This window comes from Oryzias latipes, chromosome 8 (assembly GCF_002234675.1).
Source record: "Oryzias latipes chromosome 8, ASM223467v1".
NCBI classification, from domain to species: Eukaryota; Metazoa; Chordata; class Actinopteri; order Beloniformes; family Adrianichthyidae; genus Oryzias; species Oryzias latipes.
The window spans coordinates 13,129,781-13,148,404 of record NC_019866.2 but is presented as its reverse complement, the minus strand read 5'-3'; the positions used below and the strand labels follow the sequence as shown (position 1 = coordinate 13,148,404).

The 18,624-nt window shown below is 46.0% G+C and overlaps 1 protein-coding gene across 4 annotated transcripts; it reads right to left on the bottom strand.

The window, feature by feature from the left end:
- Positions 1-557: 557 nt before the first annotated feature.
- LOC101165557 (trinucleotide repeat-containing gene 6C protein) lies at positions 558-16,794 on the bottom strand. Of its 4 annotated transcripts, none has more exons than XM_020705356.2 (18): positions 16,234-16,794; positions 12,428-14,893; positions 10,763-10,957; positions 10,369-10,538; positions 10,184-10,261; positions 9,727-9,945; positions 9,453-9,599; positions 9,126-9,245; positions 8,929-9,012; positions 8,589-8,829; positions 8,341-8,502; positions 7,936-8,112; positions 7,665-7,814; positions 7,243-7,353; positions 6,338-6,556; positions 6,056-6,126; positions 5,827-5,966; positions 558-5,756 (listed from the first exon to the last, which is right to left on the bottom strand). In XM_020705356.2, the coding sequence occupies exons 1-18, from the start codon at positions 16,256-16,258 to the stop codon at positions 5,363-5,365; spliced, it is 5,169 nt and encodes a 1,722-aa protein (XP_020561015.1). In that variant the 5' UTR covers positions 16,259-16,794; the 3' UTR covers positions 558-5,362. The 4 variants fall into 4 exon arrangements, with proteins under 4 accessions (XP_020561015.1, XP_020561014.1, XP_011476561.1 ...); XM_020705355.2 differs by having other exon boundaries at positions 6,056-6,129; positions 16,234-16,793; XM_011478259.3 differs by lacking the exon at positions 7,243-7,353 and having other exon boundaries at positions 6,056-6,129; positions 16,234-16,793.
- Positions 16,795-18,624: the final 1,830 nt, after the last annotated feature.

Here is an 18,624-nt window from a genome sequence, read left to right as displayed (position 1 = left end):
TCCGTTACAACCAGCTCATGTTTCACAAACATCCTTTCAGAAAGTGAAAAAAAAAAGAAGACATTTTCATCTTTTAATGATACCCACAGAATGACAAAGTAATGCACAACGTTCCTGTTTCAGTCAGGACGGGACCTCTTTATGAAAGCACAATAAAGATCTCAACATACAGCATTTCATGGCATTCACCATAGTTTTTATTAATATCCCGCCCCCCCCCTTAAATTCATTGACCACTTTTCTGTTTAGATGTAAAGCAATTTCAATATATAGATTTATATATAAAGCACTCCATCTTCATTTAAAGTCCATTATTTGGTTATTACGCAACTGCTACGGATTTAGAAACAGAAACAAAAAAAAAAAAGCATTTTCTTCTGAAATCCATAACTTTCAGTGCTTAAAATTGATTTGAACCTTTTTATAAACCTTTTTTTTGTCTTTTAACTCAATAAAATGTACATTAAAATGGCGTGGAGTTGGTACTCTGGAACCCTGGCCTTCCTGAGACAAGATCCACTTTTTCTTGTGTGTGTGCAAGATAGTGAGCTATTATGTTTTTTTTTTTGTCTTTTCATTTTCTACAAAGGAAAAAAGAAAAAAATATATATTATTGACACAAACAGGCTTCATATAGTTGACCAACACAAAACAAAGAAGGGTAAACAAGACAAAACTGTTCAATCCCAGAGTTCTGAAAGTAGCACAAGGAAAATCATTCTGTGAAGAAGTTGTGTTGCACTTATTTTTAAACTGGAAGCATTTGTTCTTTTATTTTTTTTTTATTTTATTAGTATTTTCTATCCACATTCCCATGATTCAATATCTCCTTTTTTTATTTTTCTGAACTCCAGAAAAATTGTAAACTGTCAGTGGTCTTGCAGAAAAAAAAAAACTATGAGTGAAATGAATGTAGAATAAAAGCTAAAACAACAAAAAAATCAAAGTAGGCACCTCTGAGGTGAGCCTTGAAGCCCAGGCCCATCTCCTCCTTCGCTCTCCTCATGCTCAGATTTGGGAGAGCTGAAGTCCTTCTACCTCAATCTATGGCCACAGCTCTGCAAAATACTTCGTTTATTGATTCATTTTTAAGCATTTTAACATTTTTTTTAAGGTTTATAGCTTTAAAAAAATGGTGCAATACTCAGTTATGATCCATACTTCCTTGGATTATTCCACAATGAAAGCCACTAAGGTAGATAAACCTTTTACATTTTAAAAAACACAATTATTTTAGTCCTTGAGTAAACATTTACACGTGAACTGTCCCGTCTCCCCTCAGTACTTGTATTAGGTTGTTCGTATAGCTGGATGAGGAGGGAGGGAGACACTCAGTGCAACACTAGAGGCTAGTTACAACATCTGAATAGAAATCTGACCAGCCAAAAAACAAAAAAAAAAAAAAACAAGAAAAGTATAGTGAACTGAAAAGAGAGCGGAGGCGGGACTTGTCCCGCTGTAATTCACTTCACACGCCAAACATTCATTCATACAGTACAAGCAGCCTTGTGCAAACACTCAAAAACGACCGATGTCAGTTTTGCTTTGTCTTTTTAGATTCGATTCACTCTGAGCTGATGCTTATCAAAAAATCTCTGAAGTTTAAACAAAACAAAAATCTACAAAAAGTGTTCACATTACATTATTGGCGCTTTTTTTTTTTTAATTCAAGTATTTTCGTGGTTATTTCGTATTACTCTGATATGTTTATGATCTCGCCTTTTGGAAACTTTTTTGTTGGGAGACTGGGGAGGAGGGGGGAAAGGTGGTTTCCGCGTCCGCCTGCGTGGGCCGCTGAATCCCAAAGGATCTGGGGGAAAAAGTCCAATTTAGAGAGTGACCCAGCATTGGGAAGCTTTGGTGCAGCCGACCCCTGAAGGCGCTGAGGTGCAAACAGAACTTGTGGACTCGGAAACCAAGCAGGACGCTACGGGGTCAGAACCAGGGCAGGCTGGAGGGACTCGTGAAAATCACAGATACGTCACCTGTCTGTACTGCAGCTTGTATAGCGAGTATGAGCTAGCATGTGCATATTAAACCCAGGCTTTTGAATGACAGGTCCCTGCCCGGAACCCCCCCCCCCCATCCCTATCTGACCCATGATTAAGAAACAGGTTCGATTTCAGCCACAATTGCCTTCAAGTCCACCTTAAAATAATAACAATAAAAAGCAATCAAAAAAATGCGATCGCATTTGATTTTCCAACACTTAAACAGGTAGATAAAGAGTGTAAGGGGGGGGGTGGTGAGAGGAGGGGGTTCTCAGTGCTGGAGACACGCCCCGTCCCACTCCCGACCCCCCCCACTTCAACACCAGCTCCTTTGATTTAAGTCCAGTGTGGAGTTAATGCATTTTTTCAATCTCACAGACAGCACAGGCAAAAGTGATTGTTGTGTTGAATGGTGTGAGTCTAAGGCGACTCTGCAAGAGGGAAACTGCCCCCCCCCCCCCCCCCTGCCTATTGGAGGTGCATCCCTGCTTCTGCCTCTCTGCCTATGGGAGTGTGCGGTTCAAACTGACATCCTCTTCTTTTTGTAGGGTTTTAAACCTCCACAGCCATCTTTTCTTTTTTTTTCAGAGATGTACCTGATGTGACCCATGAGCAGTGCACTGGCACAAACAGTGCACCCCCCCCCCTGCAACCCATTTCCAGTTCTCTGTTCCAAAAAACAATAAAAAGCCAGAACCATGCATCTGTCCCGCCCCCTCTGCTCCCCTGGCCTCCTGCACTTCTGGAGTTTGCAGGATGCGCCTCTGCAGAAAGCTCCGAAAGCGAACCCTGTTTGCGTTGACGACGACCCACAACGACAACGTGGTTGTTAGTTGGCACACGGCTTTAGAGGTGACACAAAGAAAAGAAAAAAGTCCAGCCTCATGCATCATCGATTTGTCCACCTGCTGGGAGCTGAGAGGCTCTCCGAGTGTCCCCTCCATGTCCTCCAGGTGAGGTCTCAGGAGAAGCTGCCTGGAAGTAAAGGTCGGGGGATAAATGAAGGTTGGCAGATGTCAGGGGTGGAGGGGGGGGGGGGTGCAAACAGATTCCTCCTTATATTTGCATAGAAATGGAAGGCTGTCGTCAGGTGAGGTGGTCTACAGTGTTAACAGACACTTTTCTCCACGTCCCGCCGTGCCTTGAACCGCTCATCCTCACTCTGGCTCTGCCTCGGAGGCAGTGGAGGGGGCAGAAGAGTAGCTGAACTTTGCGCAAAGACCAGTTTTTTCAAATCATCGGAAACAATCAACGACATTAAAACAGCAACAACATCAGCGGAGTCCTTAAAAATGCACTCTGGTAATTCCATAAGTACAAATGAGCAAAGCGACGCTCCGTCAGTGCCTGGAGAGATCTTTGCAGGAGTGGAAGTGGAGGTTTGCTGAGGACTGACTCTGGCATAGCAGTAGATTCCACATGAGTGGTGCGGAGCAGAGCTGCTCTTGGCCTTGGAGGAGGGAGGGGGGCTGCAGGAGGAGGAAGAAGAAGAGGGATGCCAGTCCAGACGGGTCCGCAGGGACGCGGCGGAAAACAGCGGCGGGCAGGGGGGAGGGGCGGGGGCCTGCTGCAGCGAAGCACGCCGCAGCAGGCAGGCACTCGGTGGCCACGCCGTCTCACAGACGGGAGGAAACGAAGGACGACAGACGAGACGGCGGCGGCGGCGACCCCTCCCCGCCGGACCCAGTAGAGTAGGAACGCCAAGGCCAAAAACTCCAATGCTGCCATGTAACAGTGATATTTACTCTGGTACAAGAGGGCGAGGACGGGGTTTCCCTGCCACGCCCATCATCAGCTGAGTTAGTTTCTTGTATTTCCCTTCACTTTGCTACCATATTTGACATCCTATGGTCCCACTGACTTGAGGGAAGGATAAAAAACAAAAAATTCACATCCTTAAGTTTTAAAAATAAGCATTTAGAGGAGTCACTAAGCAGATTGCTTTTATGCGTTTGTCCGTGCTTCTCCTCTTTCTTCTCTTGGTTGGCGTTGAGGGTACGACGAGCTGCGGCGCTCTCTTTAAGTGCTATCACAAACCACCTGTTCACACATCATTGCTTCCATTTTTTTTTTCTTTTTTACATTACAAAAAAAAAAAGTGATCTGGTCTTCTGGGGGATGAAGAAAACACAGGCTCTTCTCATTTTGGTTTGTCGCCGTGGCACCAAGCAAACACACACACACACACACGCAATTTTCTCACACACACAAACTTGGGCCTCGCTCCCCCCCAGAGTCAGTCTCAGGCTGGCTGAAGAAGTGCTTCGTATGTTTGTTGAAAGAGGGTGAAGAGCAGGGTGCCCCCCTTCCTGAAGGGGGAGGAAGGGTAGTGGCGGCAGGTTGTGGTCAGGTGACGGCGTTTTGCAGCTCCGTTGCTCCTTTTGATCTGCTGAGTCGTCTGGTAAGTGGACGGTACGGTCTGTGGTTTATATTGCACGTCACGTGAAACAGTGGGCTAGCATGTGGAATATGGGGGGGGGAACCAAACTGCAGGGATACTGCAGACGAGCAGAGTGCACTGTAGTGTTTGTTTTTACAGTTCCGTAGTGAGAGCAGTGGTTGTTTTGTTGACCGTCTGTAACCACAATAGCCCCCACATACCCCCCCCCCTCAGATAACATCGACAGACACACTTGGAAATTGTTCTTCAGCTTTGCCTTGAACAAGGCGCACAGGGTTGCATCGTTCCCTTTGAGCACTGTGTGTGTGTGTGTGTGTGTGGTGGTGGTGGTGGGGGGGGGGGGGCAATCTGTAGTCATAAGCTGTGTGTGTGTGGGTAAGGAGGGGGTGCAGGAACGTGCACTTTCCACTCAGGTGTCTCTGGCTCAGAAATAAAGGTGTGCACGTGTCTTGTTTACCTCTTCACGGAGTACAGAGCGGGTGAGGATCGCTGGACAGGAAATAGTTTAAGGCTAATATTAGTGCTGAGAGAAACAAATGTCGAGCCTGAACCAGCGGAGAATTCAACAAGCACTCTGAAAGTTTCACTTTGGGAATGATGCTTTTGTTTCATGGAACTCTGAGGTGCAGTATGATTGCCTCAAAGGGCAGTGAGGGACTATGTCAGTTTAAAGATGGCAGCTTGTTACTGAGTCAGTTAGACTAAAGTACTTTTCACAAGTTTTCATTTCTTTCAAAAAACCCAAAAACAATTCTCTTTGATGAATTAGACTTCTATTGCTTCTTCAGAAGCGAAAGCTGAACACTGTAACCCCAAAACCTCCGACTGCAACTGAAATGTCAAACACAAAAGAAGCGGAGGAGGATGATGAGGTCAGGCGCCGAAGACGCGGCGCCTTCCTCCTCCGTCGACTCGCTGATTATCTCCAAACTGATTTACAAGGTTGTTGCTCCTGTTTGCGTTTCTCCTCCTACATGGATTCTCCGCTCAGCAGGTCACCAGGAAGCAGTGTGTTGATTGGAGTGGGGCTCCCCATGACTCGGCCTTCCTCTCCGCTGGGGGGTCCCCACAGGCTGGAATACTGCTGAACTCCGCCCCAAAGCAACTCTCCGCTGGATTTAGTTGCACCTGCTGCGAGGCTGCTGCTACTGCTGCTGCTGCTGGAGCCGTTGCTGTTGCTGTTCCAGTGGGGGGACTGACCAATGGGATGGTGGGCCCCGGCCCCACCCATCCTGCTCTGATTGGTTCCTGGAGATGCCTGCCAGCTGGTCGTTCCGCCAAGTGACTGGCCTTGTGCAAAGAAGCGGTTCACCTCCTCCTCCCCAGCAAACTCTGCGAGGATGGTGGTGTTCCCGAGCACACACCTGGACGGAGAAGGAAAACGCTCAGATGGCGGTCCCAACCGCAAACTCCGCTCAACGCTGGGAAACTCACATGTGCAAGGACTTCTGAGCCTTTGCTGATTCATCCTTGGAGCTGTAGCGGACCACAGCGTTTCCCTGTGTGAGGTTGAGGTGGAATGTGATGAGGGGCCCGTGCTGCATGCACAGTGTCCGCAGGGTCGAACCATCGATCTGGGAAAACAGCCGCCCACACAATCAGCGCCCTCGGTTGCCTTTGCCAGTTGTAAATTGTCAGCCACTGTAAGCTGTCAAACGGTTACCTGTGGAGTGAGGTTCCTCAGAACCAGCCAGCTGCTGGCCCTGGTGGAGCTGTCCGTGCTCCACGTGGTGCCTGCTATCAGCGAGAACAGACATCAGTGAGAGTGATCGCTCCTCCACCCTGTCACTTTCTTCACTTCCGGTAACATTTGAGCCCTTTTTCTGCTTCTTTTTACTTAAGAGTCTGATCTTATAACAAATTTAATGAATGAATTTCGCCTGCCCAACCCCCACCCCCCTCCAGCATCCAACATATAGGAAAGATCAGGCATCGGTGAAGATACCTGCAGTGTAGGAGTTGCTCCAGCCTTGAGCCAGACCCAGAGAGTTCCCCCCCCAGGTAGAAGAAGGCTTTGTGTTCGTGAGGCCAGGCGGGGGCCGGGAAGGGGCTGCGGTGCCGCTTCGGGGGCCTTGGGGGACCTTCCACAGCTCGTGGGACAGAGACGGCTGGCTGTGGGAAATGGGGCCTGGAGACCAGGTAGATTTCATCTCTGAGAGTTTACCTGCATGAAAGAGAGGGAGGGGGGCGTTGATTTCCAGCCGCTGTGAGGCCAAAACATCTGTCTGATCAAGAGGACCGCATCAAATCTTTCTGAAGTCTAGTTGACAGATCTGTTTTCTAATTATGTACTTTAAGATACAAAAAAATGTTTATTTAGTTTTTTTAAGTTAAGCAAAGCACATGAGATTTGCTTATGAAAACATTTGGTCACCCTTTAACACCTGACACGTCACCGGTGACGCCTAAATAACACGCTTTTTGACGTACCGCAACTCCTCGATCAACGTGAATGATCAGCTGATTCTGAGGCGGACATTACCACAAGGCCGCTTTTCTCCGAGACAAAGTCAGCTGATTAACGTTGGTTGTGTAAACACTTCACTAATGTAAAGTGTTGCATGTCGGCGCAAAGGCTGCTTTTCCCCGCTTCAGAATCCGCCGGAAATACGCTACTTACGCAAACAGCTGAAGAGTTACAACATTGGAGCTAAAGCTCAGGTGTAAAAGAGTTTTAACTGATGCGGTAAAAGATCAGGAGGGAAAGAAAAACACCAACATTTGATCTAAGCTCGGAGCGGAGCTCAAAGCAGGGAGGAGGGGCTAAGGCTCTCCTACAGAAGGTTGAGGCTCTGGGGGCTGCAGCCACAGGACGTTAGGGGAGGGAGGGGTTTGCACACGCTAATGTACCTGTGTCGTCCATTTCCGGGGACGAAAGACTGAAAGAGCTAGTGAAGCCACTGACTGGCCAATCAGTGGACGGAGGCAGAGCCTCGCTCTGAGATGAGGAAGGGGAGGAGCCTGAGCCGATGCCAGAAACACAAACGACACACAAAAAAAGGGAGAGAAGCAGCAGAGAGAAAATGGAGTAAAGAAAAAAAGTGTACCACAAATGATGACAGTAAGCTTACTGAGAAGTGTATAAATTGCTAAGTGAGAATGATTAAGAGCAGTAAAAGTGAGAAAATGGAAATGAAAAGAATAAGAAGCAGCAGCTGTGTGTACCACTCTAGCATGTTTTTTTCTTTTTCTTCATTAAACCAGAAGAAAATGTTTGCGTGGAGTTTTCTCCACTTTGACTCCAACCCCCCCTCTCAGCTCTTGGGTCTCACCTCCACTTCTGTCGCGGAGCAGGTAGCGGTTCACATCCTGGATGTTGGTGTTTATGGTGGGTCCGCTCGGAACGCTGCCCGGAGTCACATTCGGGTCGGTCTCGGGGTCGATATTCTGGAGGCCCTTCCAGGGTACACCAGGGCAAAACTCTGAAGGTCAAAAACAAAGCAACATGGATCTCAAAGTCCTGATCTGATGGAAAGAAAAATAAACCTACTTTTAAGAACAGCTTCAAGCACAGCTGTGATCAAAACTAAAGCATTTCATTACCAGGCGGCCAATTGATATTTGTCCCGTTGGCCATCTTGTCGTTGCTGCTCTTGGCCTGTCCCCAGCTGTCTGGGGGGACGAGGGGGCTGGTGGGAGACTCAGAGCTGGGGATCAGGTTGTAGGGGCTGTACGAGTCATCCAGTTGGGGGGGCTTCCCAGGGGCGCCCAGACCGGCACCTGAGAGAAGGAAGATTCAGACATAGAAATATATCAAACCTGAGAAAAGCTCAGCTTTTATCGACATCACCGTACTTTGATGAGGTGTAAATATCAGATTATACATTTCTTGCAAACAGAAAACATTCTAGTTTTCTAAACTCCAATCCTCAAAGAAACTCATCTATGAATCCTGTTGAGAAAACAATTTTCTCATCTTAGCCTCTTAAGATAAGAGTTTAATCTCACCGTGTTTTCCCAAGTTTGGCTCTAGAGGAGAGGAGTTTCCAGAGAGACTTTCCATGGAGTTGGGATGCGTCCATTGAGACAGGCGTGACTGTGGTTGTGGGGGTTCCTTTAAAGACAGACTTCCCATGTCCACATTTACATTCATGTTTGGATTCAATCCAGCTGACCGAGAAGGGAAAAGAAAAAGGGTGATCAAGAACGCAACGCAAAACATTTCACCTCCAGAAAACGAAGCGGAGGACACTCACAGAGAGCGTAGGGGCTGTACGCGTTGGGAGAGGACTGTGGCTCTTTGGTCTGCAGGTCAGGGAGGCCTGGAGTCTGGGAATGACCAGGAAACGGATCCAGGAGGGATTTGGCTCCTCCGGGGTGCAGGCCCGGATGGGAAGGAGGCGGCTGCTGTTGCTGTTGTTTCATCAGCAGCGCTTGTGCCAGCTGACGCTGGTGCTGTTGGATCTGTTGCTGCATGTTACTGATTGTTCGTGCAACCTGTAGTAAAATCAGATGTTTTGGTGAGGAAACAGCGGCTAACATTTGCCAAAGATGTAAAGACCAATCATGAAAATGGCGCTAAAGATGGAAGCTTACTTGCTGCTCTTGTTGTCGGATGGGGCCAGAAACATTGCGCTGTGCCTGCAACATCTGCTGTTGAATTTGTAAACGCTGGTAGGCCTGCGCACGAGATACAGATACGGCTCAAAAACACTGAAACGCGGCTGGAAAAACAGCTGAAAAAAGTCCCCCCAAAACAGTCCCAAACTCATATTTTCACTTCTCAGACTCACCAGTTGCAGCTGGTAAAGTTGATTGAGAAGGGTCATGTGGTGAGGGTTTATAGGTGACGTTAAAAGTGCAGGATTCAGACCTATGTTTTTTGCTGCAAACTGTAAGAGCTGTGCTTGAACCTATGCATGAAGATTCAACACACAAAATGATCACATTTGTTAGTTTGAAGATACAAATAAGTGTTGAATTAACCATTAACAAAAGCAAAAAACACAACTTCAGCTGTCTCTAATCCCAAAGCAAATATTGAATAAAGCATAAATTTAAGTGTTTTTACTAATAATGATGTGGGAAATTAGGTCAAATGTACTTTTTTTTTTTTTTACCTGAGGGGAGAGAAACGGAGGCACTTGAGCACGGAGACTAGGCTGAGAGGAGCTGAGAGGCGGCACTGGTGGCTGAGGAGGTGGATGCGGCTGCGGCATGGCCCGGGCTTGTGTTGCTCCACCACTGCCAAATACTCCACTTTGCATCTGGGGGACAGAGCAAAACTCAAGGGGGTTACAAGAAAGATAAAATTCCAGTTAAGGCGTTCACAGACCTAACTGAATTAACAATGTTTGCAGCTCCAAGCACTTTAAAGAGCTTTTCATGAGTTACCTTATCCATGAAAGGAACACGGGGGTCTGCAGAGGGGTCTTTAGAAAGAAGTGGAGGCCGAGGGCAGCTCATGGGCTTGCTCATGAGGCCGTTATTGTAGTCTGGCCCACCTAAGCCCAGGCCACGCTTGTCCAGCTCAGTCTTCTTCTCCAGCAGGGCGCTCATGGCCTGATCCAAGTTCATGTTGTTGCTCTTCAAAGCCTCCTCTGCTGGATCCCTCTGAAAGTTAACAAGAAAGTAGCAATGAGCCAAGTTTAACGTGATGTAATCATTTATTTACTTGTTTAATTAGTTTTCACATCAATCAACAAAAAAACTCCACAACTTTGGTTTTGGTTGGTTTAGTAAAAAAACTAAATATACATAAAATTTAAAATAACATAAAGGTCTATGATAGAATAACATTATATGCAATTTTAAAAAGCAACAAAAGTTCAATATTATCAATTAGACTCACAGAAAAGCCCATATCTGTCAGCTGTTTGATGAGTCGGTTCATAATCCATGCCTCTTCCTGTTTTCCTGGGACTTTTGGCTGACAGAAGCAAGGAAAGAAAATAATCATCCTGTTCACATACTAATATAAAACCACATCGTCTAAGTAAATTTAACCTAATAAATATGCATTTAATAAAGTCATACCTTCGATGGAGCTTTTTTGGACACGTTGCCCCAAGAGTTACAAGAAGAATTGCTCTCTTGGGAGGCGGTGCTGTCCCACATGTCTCCCTCCTCTGCATCCCACTGACCACCTGACAGACTAAGCTCTTCCCCTCCTCCTCCTCCCCATCCATCTTGCATAGGTTTAGGGGCTGAAAAACATCCAGCAAAAACATGAACTTAGTTGCCCTCTTCTTTAATGAAAATGTTTACATTTCTTTTGTTATCCACTAGGAGGCAGTGTTGATTCTAGATGCCTTTTCTTAAGCTACACTAAAGTGCATAGCTCAAAAGATGTCTGAAAAATTCTATAATATAATTTGCATGAAATTGTAATTGAAAGTAAATGGGAAATAAATAATATGAAGGTGTTAACCAGGTTTGCAAGATGCAGATGTCATTGTTGGGTTGCTCCTGGTGAAGTTGTCCGAGTTGCCCTCTCCCCAGCCTCCAGAGTTCCCAGTAGGTCTGCCCCAAGCAGACGTGCCATTATCCACACTGACAGGGGAGGGTGCATGCTCCCCCCAAGAGCTCTCTGACTTTGCGTGAGGACCTGCAAGCTCTCCCCAACCTGAAGGAGACACCAGGACAGAGACATGTATGAAGGTTCCAGCCGATTAACTAGAGCCTAGAATAACACCTATTCATGAGAATACCAGGATCCACAGTTGTGTCTAAGATTTCCAAGCAAAAATGTACGTTTTCTGTCTCCTAAAAGCAATTGAAAGCGATGGTTCTGCATTTGTTGCTTTTCGTTAAGCTTTTTTACTGCTAAGCAATTCAAATTTCAGCAACTCAACAATTGATGGCAAACTTCTTTCTGCTACTCTGTTGTTCTTTTCGTTCATTTAAAATAGCTTTTTATTTGTCACACTCAGCTCTTGGCATTCATTTGTAGGATTAATTAATGATAATGCAAAGTCAAAGCGCAAACACATCAAATATTCACAGATACTTTCTAGATTTAAAATAACTCAGTTCAGTAGTAGATTATTCATTTTTTTATTTATCCAAAGGGGGGGAAGTATTTACATTTTTTTATATTTTAAGCATAATTTACCTTTTGAGTGCAGGTAAAGGGTTAATTCTTCTGTACTGAGATGTTTAGTGCAAACCATGCAGGGAGGCAAAAACATAAGATTGGCTGAGCAGGAGTTTGGAAACAGGGGGAGGCGCTCATTTAAGATTTGGCGCATCGCACTCCCTTTTGGCCCGGCGCTGTCTCTACACATGCAGGCCTGCCAGGCTTAGCTTAGCTCTCCCACCAGGGAAAGGTCCTAAAGGCAGCACCAAACTTGCCCTCAACATTTAACTATCTGTCTTTAGAAGCCAGCCCATCATAAAAACAAACTTCTTGGACAACCACATTTTCTTAATCATTTTTTCAAACCGACCATTGAGTTTTACATTTTTTTTTTAACCCAATACTGTAGTTACAGAAAAAAATGTTTTTTCACTTCCACCAAAATATACAATGCAGGGTCAAACACGGGACAGCAGGGGGCGTGTGCCCTCTCTTGATGCCCTGGGGGCCAGATCTACCTCCTCCCTTCATCTACTGACAGATGGTGCCTACTCTATAATCACACACTTCCGATCCGTCCCGAACAGTTTGCTGTGAAGCTGTATTTTTATAGGGCACGTTGCACAAAGGGTGTTTCTGATTTCTTTGGGTACCCATGTCAGTTTACAAAGGGCACAGGTCTGTCAATCTTAGTAAAATGCGACACAGGGACAGAACGGGCTCTGCTTAACTGATTTAGATGGTTGATAAGATGTAAATCCAAAGAGAGAGAACTAGGTCAAGATTTTACCTTTAAGTGGATCAACAGCTTGGAGCTTAACCGTGCGCTGCTACCTACCTTAACCAGCTTTCATGCTGGGCACCTTTAATTTTAACAGTGGAAAAATTGGGAAATTCTGAGCACCAAATATTTTAAGTCACAAATTAAGTTTGACTGAATAATTTTACTTTATCATTTATACCAGTAGGTTTGAAATAAAGTGTTTTTACATACAAAATGTGCAAATGTCTGTTTACCTTGAGCAACCAGGGGACCCCTGCTGTGAGACGGTCCAGATTGGTTTTGCACTGGAGAATCTACAGCCCCATTGGTGGGGCCTGAGTTTTGAGGGTTTTGGCTGTGGTTCTGTAAAGGTGCAGGCAGAACGTGATAAGGATGATTGTGAGTATGGGGGGACTTGTTGATGGAACTTGGGGAATTGCTGCCTCCTGTTGTAGCTTTAGCTTGGGACATTCCTGGATTGTTCCTATCCCAAAGGTTGACAGTCTTATTGTAGGCACCTGGGTCCCCCCAAGCTGACGTTCCATCGTCTATCTCCATCTTGCGCCGGATTGAAGGTGGCGAGGGTTCTTCCCAGCCAGTAGGTTTAGCTGACGCCTCTGGCTTTTTAGCACCCCAGCCAGAACCATGCTTCACTGTACAAGAACTACTCCAAGAACCCATGGTTCCCCCTCCAGTATTGCCAGAGGGCCCTTCCTGAGGCTTGTTACCCCAACCTTGAGGTGCACTACTAGGACGTTGAGGTGCTGTGTCACCCCAACCACCACTTCCTCCTGTTCCCCCCATGGTTCCTCCTCCAGAAACCCCAGATCCTGAAGTAGACATTCCCCAGCTTCGCTGGTTTTCCCACTCTGGGTTAGTGGGACCTTTTTTGCTCTCCTCTTGTTCTCCCCAATCCCCTTTGTTATTGCTCCCTCCACTGTTACTCCAGGTGTGGGAAACTTTGGGTTGCTCTCCCCAGCCCTGGGAAGTTGATTTGCTGCGAGATTCATCCCACCCTGTAGACTTCTCATCTCCCCAAGACTGACTATTGTTCCTGGGCATGCTGGTGCTAGGTTCTCCTGTTGAAGGGTTACCCCAGCCACCAGGGCCTATGGGGTGCTTTATGTTGTTGGGTGGCTCTCCCCAACCAGAGCTGGGTTTGGGGGTAGCAGCAATGCTTCCACCCCAGCCAGAAGCTCCCTGAGAACCAGGCACATCGCTTCCATGGTCAGCCCTCTGAATAGGGGCTGTGTTAGCTTTTGAAGGTCCCTGTGCATTGGTTGGAGTGGCTGGGCCACAGCCCCATGGTTCAGTGCCAGGATCATTTTTCTGTTTGGCATCATCCATGTCCCAGGTGGTGTGCTGGCGAACAGGGGTCTGTCCCCAACCAGTGTTACACAGCACCCTAGGGTCCAGGTCCTGGGCAGGCAACAAAGGAACTGGATTTTCTCTGGCTGTGCAATCTCTTTGCTGAGGAAGCCCCTCCATACTGTCACTGCTACCTTCACTGGCCCCAGCTGTGCTCATTGCTCTGCTCCAAGGACTAGCCTGAGAATCCTGGGGAGGAGAGCTTGGTGCATCCCACCCACTTTGGGTCTCTTCAGAGTGCTGCTTTCCCCAGTCTCCATCGGATTTTTCAGTCCAGCCTCCAGAAGTTCCTGTTCCACTTACTCCACGACCCCATGAAGAATCCCAGCCAGATCCCTCCTTTGATGATGTTTGCTTTGAGTTACCACTGTTACCCCATACAGTGTTACCATCTTCTCCATTGACTTGCAAACCTCCAGGTTGACCCATAGAGCCCATGCCTATGGGTGCGCTACCCCAGCCTGGCAAATTTTGTACTGGGTTTGGAGGTTCTTGCTTATTGTTGTGATTTGGTCCATCAGTTTTAAGGTTTTGAGGTTCTGAACTGAAAGACACATTTGCTGATGAGGTGGACTGTGGCTCCGATGCATCGGAAGTCATTACAGAACCCCACACACTGCCAGTCCCGCAAGACTTGCTGGTAGTGTTGGGTGCAGAGCAAGTGTTGGTTTGAACTGACAGGGGGCCAGGTTGATTACAGAGGTTGGATGTAGGTTGAGGAGGTGATATAGTGTTAGTTCCCCCTAAGCTGCTTCCTCCAGTGCCACCACCATCATGCCCCAACAAGGGCCAGGCAGATGGGTTGGCATTAGGGTTTAGGTTCAAGTTAAAACTGGTGCAGGAGGATGACGAAGAGGAACCCCAGCCCCTGCTGCCTCCTCCCACAGGGCTGTCACCTTTGAGGTCATTTCCAATGGGGCAATGGGAGGGTCCAGGCCCAGAACCCCAATTACGATTGGTAGCAGACTGGTTAGATAGGAGACTAGTTCCAGCATGATTGGCAGGGGCGGACCCACTGGTGGCTTTGCTGCTAAGGTGATTGGCGGAGAAGTGACCAGTCTGACTATTGGCTCCTGTGGCCATACTCACTGTACTACAACTACTGCTAGTGCGGCTGCTACTGCTGGTCAAGGGACCAGGGTCAGTTTCCAAAGGGCATCCTCCCGAAGCGACCTTGCTCTGGCTGAGGGCTACAGAAGGCCAAGATTCAGTGTCCTTCTGCTCAATGATCTGGTGATCCCAGCCACTTAGACTCGTGGAAGATGCAGCATTTGTGGTACTGTTGTTGGCTGCCAGGTGTCCCCAGAGGGGATTATCATACTGGGATCTCTGGCCACTTTGTGGGGGCAGTTCTGTAAATAAACACAAGGAAAAAAAAAACCCATAAAAGATGGCCAACAAGCATGAGCAAACAGAAGATGAGAGCAGAGGTTGAAGCAACATCAGTGATTACACCCACACAAGCTTAGTACTGCTGAAATACCATGACAACGAATAAGACGTCCATTTGCAGACAGATTTTACTAAAGAGGTACTAACAATTAACATGAAACCACAAAATAAACATATACGTACTCAAGCTGCACTTTAAAAAAAACAAACAGAAAAAAGTCCTGCTTTATGTTTAGCAAAATATTCAGCTTTTTATTACATTATAAAAGATAAATAAAACGCTCTTGAAGCAAAGGCTGTACACAAATGGTAACTAAATAAAGCAGTCAACAACAGAGGAAATGTTCAAAATAATGAAGATCTTTTTTGTTGTTGCCCTAATTGTACAAAAAATGGCCTTAAAGCTTAAATGTGTCCTCCACACAGGTCACCAACAAGAATGTCTCCAGTTTAAAATTGGACTAGACAGGGGCATGCAGCAGGGTTCTCTTGCATTTATGACCTTTGCCTGAAATGAATCACAAATGCTAGACACTATTACACATCTGCAAATCCATCCAAATACGGTAAACCAAAAAAATGCAACAAACATAAGGCTTGGATTTGGTTGCTGGTACTGCACACAAGATCATTAATTGATACTCGTGACCTGTATGTAAGTTGAATATCCAAGTATGAGCTCTCCAACTGCACAAATCCCACTTACGTCATGAAGTGTGTAAAGGGGGAAGCCTCCTCAGATTGCTTATCTTTAAGCCCAACACAGAGCTCATTTTTAAAAGCATCACTGCATTATTCATCCCTTCTTGCTTAATTTTCTATGTGGTTTGTTTACATGCACCTTTGCATTTAAAGCGAGTTTTAATGAACTGATAATGGCACATTCGTTCGCCATCCCATCATTCCAAGCTGAACTTGTATGTTGCCGTTACGCGAGACGCAGAGAGAATACAGTGAGAAAGCAAAGAGGGGGGAGGAGGAGGGGAAAAAAAGAGGGCACTGTGTTTCTGACAAGCTGCTCCGCTGTTCTGTAGAGTCTCTCTGCCGAGAAGTGCAGGACCGCCATTTTCTCCGTCCTGAATAAAAGCCCAAAAAAAGCTCTGATCTACGGTCGCTGCCTTAACAATCTCTAAAGTCGCAACAACAGCCGCAAAACCAAAGAGCGCGGCGTTGCAACGCTTGCCATGCACAGGCGGCTTCAGGTTGGAAAAATAAATAAATAAACTACTCATCAGCATCAAATGTAAATACAAGCCTGCAAACAACACAGACAGGAGAAAGCAGGGGAGAAGTGAAATACCTGTGGAGAGGTGACTTCCCACCATTCTGTAAAGAGCCAGCTTTTGAGCAACCCAGCGACCATCCTTGTTTCAATATGTCTGCTTGACTTCTCAGACTCATTTCTGATATGCTGCCAAGAAGTTGCACAGCTCTTGCGCGGCATGAAGCACCCCACACCCCTCCCCCAGCACACACACACACACACACACACCTCTCTTCCTTCCTTACCCCTCATACTCTGTCCCACCTACCAACACTGTTTTGGCTGTGTCTCTATTCTATCTATTACCTCCCTCCGGTTTTATTTATATCGCGCTCTATTCCTGTCTTGACGGAGGATATTCTCTCCCTGTAAAAAAAAAAAAAAGGCTGTGGAATACCGCTCGCTTGGAGGAGGAATTGGGAGGGTGTGAGAGAAATGACTGAGACTGGAGTTAATGTTATCCACGGTGAATGAAAACAAAGGGAAAACTGGGGCTCCGACCACACGGCTTTCAAAACAACCACTGAATATTTATCTGTCTGCAATTAGCACTGCCGCCCACAAAGGAAAACCATGTCAAGGACAGAGAAACATGGCAAGAATCTCACCAAAAAAAAAAGCCTACACGATCATTAAGATCATAGTTTCAGGCTATAAATGTGGATATAATCGACCTACAGTCCCTAAAAAAAAAAATGTTGTAACACATTGAGCTTTGACAAGGAAAGTGAGGAACATGGCGGAGCAAGCTGGAACGGATCTGCAAACATCGCCTGATTATGGTAATCTGTTTACAAACACGGCATAAGAGCTATGGAGCAAATGGACATGGCAGCGAAAAATATCTGTGCGGCCGGAGTCATGAAGGGCACAGAGGGGACATGCAGCTTAGCACACGAGAAACGAGCTTCCCTCTGGATCAAAAGCCGCTATTGTTTACAAATGAGCCGGGCATCCTCACAGTAACACAATAAAGCAAATTTCTGTTCAACAACAGAGAGCCTTTATGGCCAAAGTCCAACCGTCTGCGCTTCTCTGCTGCGATGGTTTCATGTAAAGTGCGGGCATTCGATCCATCTAGTATTCATTTGCGCTGATGTGAAATCGAAACAGGAAACAGTTTTAAAAAAACTCAGAAATGACAGCTCCAAAATGGAGATGTCTAGATGGAGAAGCTAGAAGATAAATCTGAGATAAATGATGGAAGTTAGGGAGGACTGTCTGGACCACAGCTGTAGCCATTACAGCCTAATGAAGCCCCCAAAGGATTGTGGGACTGGATTGGCGTGGAGCTGACAAAGCATGCAGATCAACAAGACCAAATGCACAAACTGCTGTTAAATGGGTTCACGTTTCTGACATTATGCAACAAAGCAGTGAAGAAAGAGACAATTTGGTAACGTGGCGTCATTCCACCTAACCTGCTAACTAATATGTCAACTCTGCCAACTCCATGGATGCAGGACTGAAGCTTCAACTACTGCAAGGGTTGTCAGCAAGTAACCAAACCACTTTGCACGTTACTGTTCTAGTAAATAAACATCCTAGACATTTTTTAAACTCACATTTCAACAACTGAGCAGTTTTTCTGTTCATTTTTACTTTGATTGGAGGGAAGAAATTGATTCAAAGCAATTTGAATAAAAATATACTCAGAAATGCAAATTGAGGCTTAATTTTTCTTATACATGTCCTCCATCAGCAGAAAAATGACACAAGAACGTGTTAAAAAAACACCAAAAACACCATTTTCATTGAAGTAGATCTTTAAAAGGATCGTGTGCTACATTGTCAGGACTCTTCTGTCTTCAAAAGTTTGCCCCATCAAAACGGTGAAACACTGAAATCTAGGCTCAATATTGGGGGAAAACTTGTACAGCTTTTGCAGCTCGACTCACTCCACCTTCCCCCAGGGTCTACAAAAATGCACGCGAGCAATGCATCTGGTTTAGCGGAGGTGGAGGAGGAGGAGAACGCTGCGGAGAAAAGTCGGGAGCAAAAAAGGCCGAGCGAGACAGGCGAGATAGAAAAAAGAAACAGAGCAAGTGTTGAACATTTGTGGTTAACAGCAGGCTGATGTTTAATCACATCACAAGATATCCCAGTCCTCTTTGAGGGAATTCCCAAGAGCCTTTTACAGCATCATCAGCAGACTTAAAGAGCACATCAAGTCTGGCATACACGCACTCTCTTTTTTCCAATAGGAAAGCTATTAAAACATTAGTTCCACTGTTTTTTCACTTTACAAGCCCTGTTTACATCAAAATGGCGTATTGTAGGTTTCTGGGATTTTCTGCTGGTGCTATATAAAGCTTGCTTATTGATTTATGGGCTGTAAAGAAGGGTGTTTTATTAATTCGGCTGCAGATTTTCATGCCATGTCCAACAAATGAAGCACTTGAACAGACTCATTTTCAAAGGTTTATG

Coding starts and splice junctions, on each gene's coding strand:
- LOC101165557 (XM_020705355.2), bottom strand. CDS start 16,258: ATGGTGGGAAGTCACCTCTCCACAG. Junction 7,815..7,935: donor AAATATCAATTGGCCGCCTG/GTAATGAAATGC, acceptor TTTGACCTTCAG/AGTTTTGCCCTGGTGTACCC. Junction 5,967..6,055: donor TGAGGAACCTCACTCCACAG/GTAACCGTTTGA, acceptor CTGTTTTCCCAG/ATCGATGGTTCGACCCTGCG.